We start from the raw sequence: 15,299 nt of genomic DNA on the forward strand, positions 1-15,299 counted from the left end.
GAAGTCACACAATGTACAGAGAGGGGCCACAGCATATCCAGCCTGTGACAGACGAGACTTGCTACCCCACCTTGGGAAGGTACCGGAGTGTTTCTGAGCTAGGTAGTGAATGTGGAGGAGTGGTGTTCACACAGGAATACAGCCAGTGGCTTGCTCAAACCCAACACCAGTTTGTAGCGTGGCTTGGTAGAAGAGTCTTGACCAAGGTGAGAGAATACTGAGAGTATTCATCAAGAGACCCCTAACTAGCTATACTACCTGCAAGCCTCAGTTTTCCCTCCGTGATACATGGACGTGTGAGGATTCCTGAGACCAAATGTCCTGGGCTTCATTGGCAGCTCTCAGATGGGAGCTGTGTTATATGCCCTTGTGTGTACAATACAGAGATATGAGATATGCTCTCAAACCCTTCAATTTGCAATTAAACACGTACCTACTCAAGATAACAGATGAAACGGTAAGCGTTCTGTTTAGAATTCTAGCTAGGAGTGAGAAGAGAGAGGGTGGGAGAAGAGAAGAAAGGGGAGAGGCACCCTATGACTGGTGTTCCCAGCAGCTTTCCCCAGGGCTCCTGACTGGTCTTTTCCACAGCCCTTCACAAACAGGACCCAGAGCTCAAAGGCCTTCTCCGCAGAAGGCTGATGGTCAGGCCCATGTGAGCAAGGCACATCTCTTTCATTATAAAACATTATTTTTAGTGTTTAATAGTGATTCATGATTTGCTCACTCTTTTCTTCCAGGAATAGCCAGTGCTTGCAACATTGTAGCCCCAGCGCTAGGTGCTAATGGTGGTCCTTAGGCAGGTGTTGTTTGGGAACATCTGAAACAGATAAAAAATAATTCTCAGATGTTGGGCCAGGAATGCAGCTCTGCCTTACAGCATGTGTCTAGCACACCCAAGACCATTATTTTAGTTCCCATCACTGAAAAAATTATATATGTACATATATATAATTATAAGTCATAGACTACAGAACAGTAGTTACCAGAGGCTGGGGAGAGGGCTCAGGGGGAAGGATGGCTGAAGACAGTTTTAGGTAGATCTCAGTGGGCAAGTCTGTGGGGCATTTTCTTGATTAATGATTGATATGAGGGGGTGTCCATGGTGGGTGGTGCCGCCCCTAGGCAGGTGGTTCTGGGTTCTATTAGAAAGCAGAGAAAACCATGGGGCACAAGCCAGTAAGCAGCACCCCTCCATGGGCTCTGTATCAGCTGCCCTGACTTCCCTTCATGATAAGCTGTAAGTGGAAATAAACCCTTTCTTTCCTGAGTTGCTTTTGGTTATAGTGTTTATCACAGCGATAGAAAGCTAACCAGAACAGAGTGGAATCAAAGTATCATGCAGTGCCTGGTCAACAGGCTCAATGTTTACGTATCAGCAAAATAGAAAAACAGAACCTTCCCTCCCTTCCTTCCTTCCTTCCTTCCTTTCTTCCTTCCTTCCTTCCTTCCTTCCTTCCTTCCTTCCTTCCTTCCTTCCTTCCTTTCTTTCTCTTTTTTGGTTTTTCGAGACAGGGTTTCTCTGTATAGCCCTGGCTGTCCTGGAACTCACTCTGTAAACCAGGCTGGCCTCGAACTCAGAAATCCGCCTGCCTCTGCCTCCCAAGTGCTGGGATTAAAGGCGTACGCCACCACTGCCCGGCCATCATGTTTTCTTGATTGTTTGTTTTTCTGTTTGTTTCTTTTCTTGAATGAGGCATGGTCTCATGTAGCGTCCTGTTTTTGCTAAACAGCTTTAAGCTCTGTGCGGATCGCACTTCCAGCCGCTATCCACAAAATATTGTATCTGCAGATGAAGGACACAGACACAGACACACACAGAGACACAGACACGCACACGTACACATATACACTGCTCAATTTCAACCTGCCTTATTGGATCAATTGCTGGGTTCCCCTAAGCCTTCCTCAGCTAGCGTGCCCTTCCTGATACTCTTAGCTCAGCACCGCTCAAGCTGTCCTCAGACTCAGTTGCTCAGTTACCTTGAGTCTCAGCTTAACATCCTAACCTTCCACTTGGAGAAGAGGCCTGTGATCGCTCCGCCCAGAGATCTCATATGTCTGATCACCTTTTGTCCCGCCAAAGCTTTGAAAACTCCTTTCCTCTCTCCATGTCTCCTTGCCTCCCCTCTGGGAACGCGGAAGTTCCTCCTCTTTCCTTCCCCCAGTGATTGGCCCCTGGCATCTTTACTGATAGATCAAGAACCAATTGGGGAACAGAACCTTAGCATCAGAACCGCTCCCTTACAGTCTCCGCCTGGTCTCAAACTCACAATCCTCCTGCCTCAGCCTCCCAAGTGCTAAGATCACAGGAGTACATCACTACGTCCAGTCATCATCGAAGGCATTAATTAATTAATTAATTAATTAATTAATTTTGCATTAGTGCTAAAGAAGGAGTGAACACAGAAGGCTGCCAGTAGGGACGTGAGGGGACAGGTAGGAAGCACCTTGGAAGTCTTCAGTGGGATTTATTTCTGGGAATCCAGTAGACCCTCGGGAAAGCTAGAAATGGACTAACTGGACTATGGGCCTAGGGATCCAATGGATCCTAGGGTCTACAGACCCCTGGGATCTCTAGGACCTGAGTGGTGAGGTCTGCTGTTGGGCTCTTCATCTGTAAACTAGAGAAACTGCTGATACAGCACAGCTTGGTGTGGAGACAGACCACAGGCCATATGGCTGAATGACACTCAAAGTTCATTTGATCTGAGGTAGCCCGATGACCTCTGCCCTGCCTCCCCAAGTGCTCCATGGTTTCCCAAACTGTGCTCACGATGGACCAGCAAAGACTCTTTCCTGATGAAAGTTTTGTACACCAGAATCTGTGCCTGAATTGGCTGCTCTCATTTTTCTGTAGTGATGATGTTCGTGGAATGGCTACTTTCGTTTTATCCCGGTCCACTCATATACCTCTATTTTCCTGGGATGTAACCCTGCCTGACTCCCCTATCTTGAATTCCCAGAGTCCTTTTAGAATACCAGGGCCACTGCTTGGGTAAGCCCCGTTTCCTATCACCTGCTTTCTCCATGCCACAGTATCTGTCTCTGGGTTCGGGTCTCCACCTCCAGACTCTGCCGGGATGCCTGACTGTGTGTTCGTCAACTTCTAGAACGTCTGCAAGAGCTCCCCAGGTCGCTTACATTGCTCCCTCTCAGCTCATTCTGCCCCTGGACTGTTCTGGAACGTTTGGATCTATCTGTCTCTCCCCTCCCCCATCACCAATTGTACGATCACATACTGCTGTGTGGCGTGTTCTCTATCAAAGGCACAAGTGGCAGTGTTTGTTTTTACCCTCCTTATAGCTCTGCCTTTCCCCTGGACAGGCTCTGGGGATGGTTCAGGCATTCTGTCTGTCTAGAGGAACAAGCTGGCAATCAGAAGGGATGTGAAAATCTCGTTGTTGTTCTTCTTTTTTCCCCCCTAAAACTGTGTCTGTGTGGAGAGTTAACTCGGTTCACGCAGGAGTCCACCCCTCCCCAGCTGGCTCAGCTGTTCTTTGGAATTCTGCAGCCGCCACTCCCTAGCTCTCAGCTGGCATAGGGATCCAGAAAACATCCTTCCCCCACCCACCATAGGGCTCAACCTTCAATTCTTTAACCCTTCCCTTCCAAGTCACATTTGCGAGTAACTCCCAAATATGTGGTCCAGAATCTATAGGAAAACAGAGTGATGTGTGTGTCAAGTGTCCACCTCTTTTGATGGTTACCCTGTCCAAGACAGGTTATGTTGGTGTTTTTCAGATGTTGCCAGGCAGTGGTGGCACATGCCTTTAATCCCAGCACTTGGGAGGCAGAGGCAGGCGGATTTCTGAGTTTGAGGCCAGCCTCGTCTACAGAGTGAGTTTCAGGACAGCCAGGGCTATATAGAGAAACCCTGTCTCAAAAAAAAAACAAACCAAAACAAACAAACAAAAAACCCAACCCCCCAAAACAAAAAACAAAAACACAAAAACAGATGTGGAAACATAGGTTGGAGGGGCCAGGAACATAGCCTCAGTCAGACTTTTTGATCATCTGTTCTGACTCCCCTCCTTTACCCCCCCTCTTTCTCTGTGTGTGTGTGTGTGTACTCCACAGCACATGTGTGGAGGTCAGAGGGGAGTCTGTTCTTTACTTCTATATTGTCAGGCTTGGTGGCAAGTGGCTTTTACCCAGTGTTCGCTCCCCCTCACCCCTCAACCTCTTCTTTTGTCTTTTCCATTTGTTTAGAGAGCTGAGGGTGGTTCGGAAGGCTTCAATCCTGCTCCGTCCCATAGATCTTTAAACAAGTTTAGCAGCACATAGATCAGGGTATATTTGCGCTGGGAGAGCCATCAGACTGCCTTCAGCTTCAGTGGATTGTCTAAGTCCCATAATGGGAAGGAATTCTACCTGGGAGAGCTGGGGTCACCACACCTTGTTGGCTCTGTTAAAAATCCTGTCCTGCGCCTCTGAGGTGTCCTGTCAGAGCTTTCACTGCCCTATGGTGACAAAGCTGAGTGTCTGGGAACCACCCTCAGGCCTAGCTGGGGACAGTCCTCCTCCACCCTCTCAGCTGCCTTCCACTCAGAAGAACAGCTGGAGAAGTGGCCCATTAAAGACTTTGGAGCTATTTTTATGTGACCATCTGCCACCTAGACCAGGTCTGGCAGGCAAACACAGGCCTTAAGAATCCAGAGCAGGTGGTGACACCAGACAGCTGAGGATCCTCCCCTGCCCCACACCCCAGGACAACCCCTCGTGGACTATGGAGCCCAGGATGCTGGAAATGTGGCTGAGAATAGAAAGCAGAAGGGTCCTCTGCCCATCATAACACAGGATGGTGTGGAAGCCTCCTTCCTGAAACCATCTTAGAAAATGTTGTGAGCCTGGTAAGGGTGGCCTGGGAAGAGCATGGACCCAGTGCTGGCCATCGGATCCAGCTGACCCTCTTGCTACCAACCTTACTGGAAACTACTCCAATCAGCAAATGTATTTACAGAAAGCCTGGGGCTTTGCTAGTAACAAGACCCTACAGTGCCTGCAGCCTGACTCCACAAAGCCTGGTGTGGTCAGGGGGGTGGTTCTGTCCCCCAACCCCAGTGACTGCTGTAAGACTGGGTGCCTGAGAGGCAGCAGTCATCAGAGTTGAGGATAAAGGGTTTTATTTCACTCAGCTTTTTGGGAGGGATGTAGTATTTTTTTTTAAAGTCATTCTAGAACATTCTAAACATATCCAAGTTAGAGACTAGAATAATGAACCTCTATATGCCATCATTCAAGGTCTTGTTTTGTTTTCTTAGAACTTATATCTACTTCCTAAAAAGAAAAAGGTAAGAGAGACAGAATGCCTGCATCTAATTATAGTAAAAACTTTTTTCCACTTTTAGGGAAGAAAGAAGGGTAAGATATGTTAAAAGACAGCAACTTTTTCTGCTGTTTTTTTTTTTTTCTCCTCAGTGAGAATGAAAAGATGTTAATTTCTACAGAGTCTATTGACCAAGCTTCCTTCAGCTCTGTCTTAGAAGATCAGCTTGGTGGCCAGGGAAAAATGGCAGATGTCTGGAGCTTGGTATGGTTCCATCTGTGTTCATGTGTGTCATGGTGAACTCAGGTTCCAGGCCTGAAGGTTTCTTTACAGGTAGGACAATCATAATATTGACTTTAGCTGTCTTATTTTAAATATTAAATACAGTTATCAACAGTTTGTAAATATTTTATAATCTAAAAAATTATATATTTTGAGGCAAAGCCTCACTGTGTAACTCTGCTTGGACTGGAATTTGCTGTGTAGACCACAAATTTGCTATGTCAACTCTCAGAGATCCACCTGCCTCTCTGCCTTCTGAGTGCTGACTGCATGTAAACCACCACGCCCTGCTTAAAGAAATAGTTTAAAGTTTTCTGGCCTTGAACTCCCGGACTCAAAGGCTCTTACTCAGGAAGCTGGGGTCACCGAGGTGTAGAACATGAGTTATTTTGAATACCGGAACCAGAGGGGGAAGCTAGCAATCTGAGGGCAAAGGATCCAAGGTTCTTGGTTTACCCTGGAAGCAGAACCCTCCTCTTCCTAGTTCAAGGGAGAGCCAGAATAGTTACAGCAGCAACAACAATGCCAGCCACCTACCCCTCACGCAGCCACAGGTGATGACCGAAGCAGAGCTAAGTTAATTTGTGGTCCAGTTCAAGCCCCTCCAAGAGTGACACAGTGAGCCCTGGCTTAAACCTGCAAAATCCCCTTCTTGATTTAATTAGAAAGGTCAGTTTTCCTGTATCACACCCATCCCCACCCCGGCCTGCCGGGACGCAGGTGACTCAGAGACCAGGAGAAACAGCAATGACGGTTGTTAGGTGTTGGGAACAAGCAGAACCATTTTGTTTTCAGACTCCATTTAATCATAGGGAGAAACTAAATTCAAGGTCCTAGGCCTGAGGGGAGCTAGGGACTTCCCAGTAGCTGAACACCTTCTGTTGTATGGAGATTGTTTGAGTCCAGACATCTCAGGGACAACTTCTCCGTTTTGCTGGCAGGGTCAAACTAAGTTCACATTCCCAGGTCCAAGAACCAACTCCTATCCTGATTGGTGGGAATTCCCTCGCTCAACTCCTTACCTCAAAACACGGTGGGACAATGCTGTAGCCCACCCAGTTTCCCCTCGATTTAAGGTAGGCTGTGCAGCCCATTTCTTCAGGGTCATGGTTCAGCTCCCCAGTCTGTTCTGTAGCCCTGACCAATCAGTAGTGGCTTGATTACAATAAAATTTTGTCATCTGCATTGACCTGGTTTTTGAGTTATGTTGCATTTAAGCAGACCCCACAACATGGGGGTGAGTGGGGGAAATTGACCATCAAAATCTTATGTGGCCCCAGCATGGCCGCACACTGCTTTAATCCCAGTATTTGAGAGGCAGAGGCAGGCAAAATATCTGAGTTCGAGGCTATAGTGTAGACTAGGGTTTATTTAGGACATGGGAAGAAGAGCTGAGTAGGGAGTAGAGATGAGAGAGAGAGAGAGAGAGAGAGAGAGAGGCAGAGAGAGACAGAGAGAGACAGAGAGAGACAGAAAGACAGAGAGAGACAGATAGACAGAGAGAGAGGGGGGCAGAGAGCGAGGAGGGGCCAAATAGCCCTTTTTATAGCAAGCCAGGCCTACCTGGCTATTGCTGGGTAACTGTTGGGCGGAGCCTAGAAGGAGGCTATTAAGCAATAGCCCTGTCTACAAAGTGAGTTCCAGGACAGCCAGGGCTGTTACACAGACCCTGTCTTGAAACAAAACATACAAACAAAAACCACCCTGCCCCAAAACAGAAAAGAAAAGAGAGCAGGAGGTGTGTGGTCGTGTGAGTTGGATGAACTCGGAGGTCGTGGAGCCCCAGTTGTAGGCTCTAGTGTCATTGAGGGGCTGCCTGTGTGTCTGGAGTGAAGCAATTGTTTTCGAAAGAGTGGGTAAGAGTGGCAGAATTGTGACCTGTGGAGAGATGCCTGCCGACCAAAGGCATTGTGTTTACATTTAAATTTTCCATAAAATGCTGTGCTGGTGCAGCACACCTTCAGTTCCAGCACTCTGGAGGCAGAGGTGGGTGGTTCTTTGTGAGTTTGAGGCCAGCCCGGTCTACATAGTGAGTTCCAAACCAGGTAAGGCTATGGAGTGAAACTGTCTCGATGATGATGATGGTGATGATGGTGATGATGGTGATGATGGTGATGATGATGATGATGGTGATGATGATGATGATGGTGATGATGGTGATGATGGTGATGATAGTGATGATGGTGATAAAGACAAGTTTTGCACAGAGTTTTCCAGGAATGGAATTTCTGGTCTACCTAAATGGAATCCTGATTTTACAGGTAGATGCTTAGCCAGCACATCTTGCCCCTGCTGGGAGATTTACACTGGAGCCTGGCTTTGGCCATGAGGCAATAATTTACAGAATACTTCATTCTATGTTCTCAGAGTTTGGATGACACAGGGACCTAGCTGTGGCAGCGAGCTCTGGATTAAGCCTACTAGCCACAAGGTAGAGCATTAGCATGGCTTTGGGTATACAGGGATAGCCACAGAGGGCATAGATATCTGTTTTAGTTTGTCTGAAGAAAGAGGTCCACTAAGCAACATCTAGGTGGGGCTGGAGGGACTCAGTGCTCACTGAAGAGACTTGTCTTGTAGAGGACCTGAGTTCAGTTCCTGGCATCCACATGGTAGCTCAAAACTATCCAGTTCCAGGTGATTTTATACCCTCTTCTGGACCACTATGGGCACCAAGTACACACATGGTGCACATGCATACACATAGATGAAACGCTCATATACATAAAATAAAATGTAAAAATATGGGGGAAAAAAGGAATATCAAGATCAACATAGTGTCAGGGTCATGAACTCTGAGCTCATGAGAACCTTTCTCCCCCCCCCCCCCCGCGAGTTGTTATTCTAGACATAAATTAGAATTCTTGTGCTTAGCTCTGTCCATCCAGGATCCACAGCTCTTGAGAAAGACACAGGAGTGGGCTAGCACCCAACACGCTGCACAGTCTTCTGCTGAGCCAGTCTTGCCTGCTCCTGCTTCTCTCCAAGATGCTCACTCGGTTGTAGAAAAACCAAGATTAAAATAAGAAAGTGTTCTGTTTGGGAAGCAAACCACCTAAATCAACTCTGGGACAGAGCTGTGTCTTGCTAAAGCCCTCCCATATGTAGGGTGATTGTTAACTTCTCTCTCTCTCTCTCTCTCTCTCTCTCTCTCTCTCTCTCTCTCTCTCTCTCTCTCTCTCTCAGCTTCATATAAAAGGCTCTCTAAAGAACCCTCCGCAGTCTTTGATGACACAATACCAACCTTTGTGGCTTCCTCTCAGCAGGTCTTCCTGCCTCTGCTGAGAATTCTGGGAGAAGCTGCCCCTTACAGGGTCAATGACTAACTCTGCAGTGAGCTGCAGTCAAAGGCAGGCAGCCTGTTCAGGACGTTCCCAGCCCCAGGTGGTCCTCCTAACTGCAAGTCCCTTCTCACAGGGAGGGGGTGAGTGACCAGAGCCCCCGTCCCTCCCTAGGTCTCCCTTGGTGGCATCCTCCCCCTCCCCCACCTCCCTGGTCTGCATCCTGCGAGGAAAAGGACAGCTTTCTCCCACCCCCCACCCCCTACCCCCCACCCCCCACCCCCGCTGGCAACTGAATAGCGGGAGCCAGAGAAGTGGCTGACTCAACAGGATCAATCTGGAGTGAAAACTCCTTTTTTGGAAGCCGGGCAGTGGCTTCCCGGGAGGGTGGGATCCTGGGGAAGTGATGCAAACCCAAGGGGGGCGGGGAACTGGGTTCTGAGGCCGCCCATTCAGACCACACCCCTCCTTTCCTGGGCTGTCATGGCAGAGCTCCGGCACCCTGCTCCTTTTATAGGACTCTGTGTGTGTGTGTGTGTGTGTGTGTGTGCGCGCGCGCGCGCGCCCGTGTGCGTGTGTGTATACACATGTGTGAGACGGTGGATTGGGGGATCCCTAGTCTTAGTGTCTATTCATAGTGCAGGAATAGGCAAGTAGGAATGAGAGTAAGCCTCCGGGCCACAGTTCTCATCAGCAAAGTCACAGCTAGGGAAGCGGCTGACTCAACAGGATGGATCTAACAGGAACAGATATGTCTCCTGGGGACGCTTACTCTTCAGTCAGGGAATGGCACCCCTTTTCCTCTGGGGAGTCTACTCCCTGCTCTGATGACAGGGTAGGGGAGACACAGCCAGAGCCTCCCACACAGGGGCCGAGGGTGACACTCACTGGCTTTCCTTGAAGCACTGCGACCCAGTGATAAAGCTACCTTCAAAGAAAGAACCGGGTGATAAACAGGCTCCTCACAAGGTGCTTCAGGGGCCTACACCCAGATGAGCACCAGCTAGCACCCACAGCCAGCAGGACTTTTGCCTTGGCCCATGCTAGGCAGAGCTTGGCTCCCAGCCACAAAGGTTCTGTTGGCACCATGGCAGCACTTGGCTTCCAACCTGAGTTCTAACAGTTTTGTTCCTTTCTAAAAGCAAGGCTGAAACTAGCCCCCGACCCCAGAAGGCCCCTTATGCAGGTCCTTGAGCTTTAGGGACTTTGGGACTCATTAAAAGCCTTTAAAGAGCGGGGGTGGGGTTGGGGGGAGGGTTGGTGGGGGGACGGGCGGGGGGCAGGGGCAGAAGATGGCGCAGCAGGGGAAGTGCTTGTTGTACAGGATTGCAGACCTGAGTCTGGATCCCTAGAGCCCATGGAAGGCTTATATAGTCAGTGGTTTTCAACTTGTAGGTGGTGACTCCCACAGGGGTCGCATATCAGATATCCTGCATATCAAATATTTACACTATGATTCACAACAGTCACAAAATTACAGCTATGAAGTAACAACGGAATAATTTTATAGTTGGGGGTCACCACAGCATGAGGAGCTGTATTAAAGGGTTGAAGCATTAGGAAGTTTGAGAACTGTTGGTTTACATGTACCCTGGATTTACAATCCCAGAACGCCTACAGCCCTGGAGGTAGAGACCCGAGCATCCCTAAAAGCTTGTGCTAACCTGTGTGGCTTTCCCAACAGGGCAAGGACTGACCCCCAGGTTGTCTTCTGTCATCCACACACATGCCATGGTGCACATATGCCTGCACTCACACTATATGAACGTGTATACACACGGGGGAGGGGCAGGAAAAACTAAATAAAATAAAATCCAGGCTTGTGTGATAGATCGTTACTTTTGCTTTGAGTACTGATAAAGATTAAACAGCAATGGGGCTGCAGCAAAAACTCAGTGGTTAAGAGCCCTGCTTTTCCAGAGGACCCAGGTTCCATCCCAAGCCCCCACAAGAAGTCTCACAACTGTCTGTAACTCCTCTGAGGAGATCCGGTGGCGCCCTCTTCTGGCCTTCTTGGGCAGTGCGTGCATAAGACACATGTAGCAAGATAAAATTAAAAAGAATGATTAAACAGCAATGGTATCTATCTTTCTGTCTTTGGCTCTGGTTTTTGTTCTGTGTGAAAGTGTGGTCCTCCAGAGAGACAAACCAGTTGCGAAGAAGGACAGAATGTATTAAAGGTGAGTCTTGTGATTGGTTTATTACAATATGTAAGGATCCAAAGGGACGGATTCATACCCATGCTGTTCCCAGACACTCTGCTGTTAGTCCCTTCCTAAAGCTCTTAGAAGGCCCCTCTGCCTCCTTTCCCTTGCAGGAATCCTGCTGCTCAGCCCAGCACCTGGTACCACTACCAAGCCCCCATTCCTTCCTCTGACATCCCACAGTCTATGACAGATGGTAGTGAATTTGCATGAAAGCTGGGTCCCTGGGCCTCTGTAGCTGTGACCTGATTACATGAACCAGCCTTTGGTACTAGGCTTGGGGGACGGCTGCTCTTCTGTATCGCCCAATACTCGGAGCATGTACGCGCCCGCATAGACCAGGAACTGTCCTGTCACCTGGGCAGCATAGGACACAAACCGCAGCAGACTCCTGCAACAGAGTAAGATGGAGATGCATCAGGCTTGGGATTCTGGCCTGGCCAGAGTTGGAAGAGTGAGAATGCCTCACCCCCATCCCACCTTACTAAGCTCCGAGGAGGCAGCAATCATGTTTGAACTGTGGCATCTGTGGAATATCACTTTCAGGGCACACAGTGTGTGAATGCTCCCTGGTAGGCTGCCACTACACTCCAGGGCCACCTACTGGGGACGCAGCCCTCAAGCCACTTTGACAGGAGCCTGCCTAAGTAGGAACTCAGGATCTCCACAGAACCCCTGCCACTCCTGGGAGAGCATGCGCTTGCTATACAAGGAATCTAGCAGCCAGGTGGGTGTGAGGGACTTGCTCCTGCAATCCCTTGGTCAAGGTGACAAGACCAGGAAAATTGCCAAAAGAGCTGGAATTGTGATCCTCTGATCGGGTGTGTGGAGGGTAGGTAGCTGGAGTGTTCCAACTTGCTTCTCACAACAAGAGGACACTGTCCTGTCCTGTCCTAGCCTCTGAAGACCCGAGTCTTATTTCAGACTGGGTCAAACAAAGAGTGTTTCCTCAAGTTTTTTATTCCCGCTTTCCCTTCTCCCTCTCACTCCAGCCCCACTCGCTCCAGCCTCAACTTCTTAACCTTTTCCTGGTCTCAGAAGTTTTCACTTCAGCTTTGATGTCAGCAGAATATCTGGGCCAGATTCCATGGTGTGCGAGCATGGTTGTGAGCGTGGTGTGAGCGCGGTGTAGACCTGGTGCCAGCGTGAGTGTGTGCGTTGCTGGGTATTGGACCTAGGGCCTCTAAATGCCAAGCAAATGAGCTACCACTGAGCCATTTCACAGACTTACATCAATAGCACAAAGTCCAGTTGGGGATATAGCTTTGTACTTTTTGCTGTAAGTCTGTGATCTGAAAATTAAACGGAAGTTAAGCCACATGGATCAGAGCACACCTGACAACAACAGAAGATCCAGGCCCTGTTGCTGGGCTCTCAGGCAGAAGACAAGCTAGGAGGAGCTACCTGTGCCACACCAGGGTGTTTCCAGACCCCCAGGATAGCCCCTGGAGTATGTTACCTTAACATGGTCTTGAAGCTCGTGCATCGGATATCGTAGGACACTGAGTACATCTCGTACATGGTGGCTTTGACATTGAGACAGCCGAGGAAGTCCTTGGGATTCAGCCTGTAGAGGTCGAAGGTGACTCTGGCTATTCCTGATTTCTTTGGTTGCCTGCAGACTGGGACATACTTACTGCCCTGGAACAAAGAAGCAAAGAACAGGCTTAGAATTCATGCTGGCGAAGACACTCGAAAACCACACAATTCTGGGGTGATGGCAAAGTTGGAGTCTCCTCACTGTCAGATGTAGTAATTCCAGTCGACCATACAGCAGGCTGACATGGTACACTACACTGCATGCACCCATATCTCTTCCCTCAACTTCTAATTTAGAGACTCGGCATATGTTGCTTTAGTTTTGAGGACTCGGTGTTTGATGTATAGAGGTGCTCCTGCCTTAGAGAGCCTCCTTGCTTGTTTGCATAGAGACCTGAGGCCAGACCTTGAGGATAAAAGGACTTGGTCAGTTTCCTTTTGCCACTGTTACAAAGCAGTAGAGGAACCGGAAGTACTATTTCTGTTTCACTTCACAAATACCCCTGATGAAGAAAATGCTGGAACTCTGAGACTTAGGGAAGGGGTGGAACAGGGCTGTCTCGGGGTGTCTCCTATTTTCCAGTAACTGCCAAGGAGTTCAGATGTCTGTGTAGAAACATTAGTCACTTGAGGAATCACTCCATCCCAGGGACACCAGCAGACCCTTCAGGTTGGGAGAGACATATGCTCCCAGGTTTGTAGATAGCTCTACAACACCCCGGGAGAACAAAGAAGTCCCAGGACGCAAATGCTAGGTCTAGGGATATGGCTCAGTGGTAGCGAATTTGCCTAGCATGTGAAAGGTTCTGGGTTCAAGTACAATCTCCAGTCCTGGTTGCGGGGTTGGAGGGACAGGCAGGGAGCCAATCCTGGCTCAAGAGTTGCTTTCCTAAGTGTTTTTTCCCACCACACACGATTCCCACTGTATCCAGGGTCAAGCTCAGATGATGCAAGAGACTGTGTACCTCAGGAGCTTTGGGAGTTGGAAGTGCTTGAACACTTTGAGCATTACACAACAAAATGATCAACTACATTTGAAATTAAAACATAAATTCCCCTAAAAGTGTTCCAGCCCTTCTTGCTGAAGCCACTGTCGGTGTCCCCCTCTTCCTACCAACCAAATGATAAGTGACAAGTGATTTCGGCTGTCTCCCAGTGAACCATGCATGAGAACCTGTGCCACTTCTAGACCCAAGAAAGAAACATCATTTAAAAATCCAAAACTGAGTCTGACATGGTGTGACGCACATCTTTATTCCCAACACTTGTGAGGCAGAGACAGGCAGATCTTTTGTGAGTTTGAGGCCAGCTTGTGCTACATAGCAAGCATCAGAACAGTTGGGATTATGAGAAGAGACCCTTTATCCAAACAAATTCAAGACTAAGGGATAGAGGGGTTAAATCTATTGCCTCCCCCTGCTCCGATTCCACTGCCTCACATTGCTTTCTGGCTTTTTAAAGTCTATTTGACTCCCCCTTTCGGCTGCCTTTAGAGTAGACCAAGATGCTCTCACAGTGCTAGGCGCAGGGTCCTCACATCTGGGCACTCAGGCTTCTATAGCCTGTCGGAAAGAAGGGTACAGCTACTGCTGTCTTCCAGGGTGGCAGGGAGCATCTTCCCCTGGGATTTTAGGACTCTGAGACTAAGCAAGGGAAACATCTGGTGGCTGTTTCTTGGTGGCTGTTTTTGTTCCAGTTATAATGGGCCTCTGGGATAACCTTCCTGAGGTAATAATGTGCCACCATTTCTACCTTACAGGAAAATGGCTGAGAAGTTGAGCCAGGAGAGGACTCCAGAATCTTTGATGGGGTTTAGTGGTAGAGCATGAGAGGTACTATCTGTGAGAACCTGGGTTCCATCTTCACTGCCTCCCCCGCAACCCCCAAATCCATCCCTCAAACCAACCCATTATTTCAGGTTCACAAGGCCTGAGCCAGCCCTTGAATGTGGCAGACACGTTAGCCACACTTACTACATCTGGCGTGACTTGGCGCTGCGCTCCATTTCTTAGGTCTCATTACTGTGCAGAACTTAAATGTGTCCCTTTCAAACTTACCTCTAAACTCTCATTTGTATAAACCAACAGCAAACACCTTTTCCTTCTGTGTTAGTTTTCTATCACTGCTATAATAAGTTTTCAGAACCTCAGCTTAGAAGTCACATGCTTATGCTCTGAAGGTGCTGGGAACAGGGGTCCTGACCAGTGTTCCCACCTTCCTTGGCTATGGTCTTCCTCTTCCTCTGAACCTCATCCTGGTTCATATCCTCCTGCTCCACCATACCATGAGAACCCTGTGGTGACACTGGTCTCCAGAATAGTACAGAATGATCTTTCCCTCCCAGGACACACATCAGCCAAGGCCCTCTGGCTAGGAAATGTTCTGAAAATGAATGCAGACTCTGGAGGTCATGCAAGCGACCATACCTTTCTCACACAGGAAGGACAGGATGGAGGAACCACTCTGGGAGAACACTGGCCTGACCTGTGGCAAGCCATGGCTAACTTGTTCCCAGCAGTACAAATAGTCAAAGGAAAGCCCAGAAGAAAGAACTGGAAGCTTGGTAGTGGTGATGCATGCCTTTAATCTCAGCACCAGGAGGCAGAAGCAGGTGAATCTCTGTCAGTTCCAGGACAGCCTGGTCTATATAGTGAGTTCCAGAACAGCCAGGGAAGAAGGAGAAGGGAGAAGGGAGAAGGGAGAAGGGAGAAGGGAGAAGGGAGA

At 48.7% G+C, this 15,299-nt stretch overlaps 1 protein-coding gene across 1 annotated transcript in view; it reads right to left on the reverse strand.

Annotated features, from left to right (window-relative positions):
* Positions 1 to 11,013: 11,013 nt before the first annotated feature.
* Cidea (cell death inducing DFFA like effector a) overlaps positions 11,014 to 15,299 on the reverse strand; it is a 24,882-nt gene continuing 20,596 nt past the window's right edge. The window contains exons 4-5 of the mRNA XM_028774313.1: positions 12,496 to 12,677; positions 11,014 to 11,427 (exon numbers count right to left, since the gene is read on the reverse strand). Coding sequence (XP_028630146.1) covers positions 11,286 to 11,427; positions 12,496 to 12,677 — 324 coding nt within the window. The 3' untranslated portion in view covers positions 11,014 to 11,285. The remainder of the gene's footprint in view (positions 11,428 to 12,495; positions 12,678 to 15,299) is intronic.

The sequence above is a fragment of the Grammomys surdaster genome, unplaced genomic scaffold, assembly GCF_004785775.1.
Source record: "Grammomys surdaster isolate TR1022 unplaced genomic scaffold, NIH_TR_1.0 239, whole genome shotgun sequence".
Classification (NCBI taxonomy): domain Eukaryota; kingdom Metazoa; phylum Chordata; class Mammalia; order Rodentia; family Muridae; genus Grammomys; species Grammomys surdaster.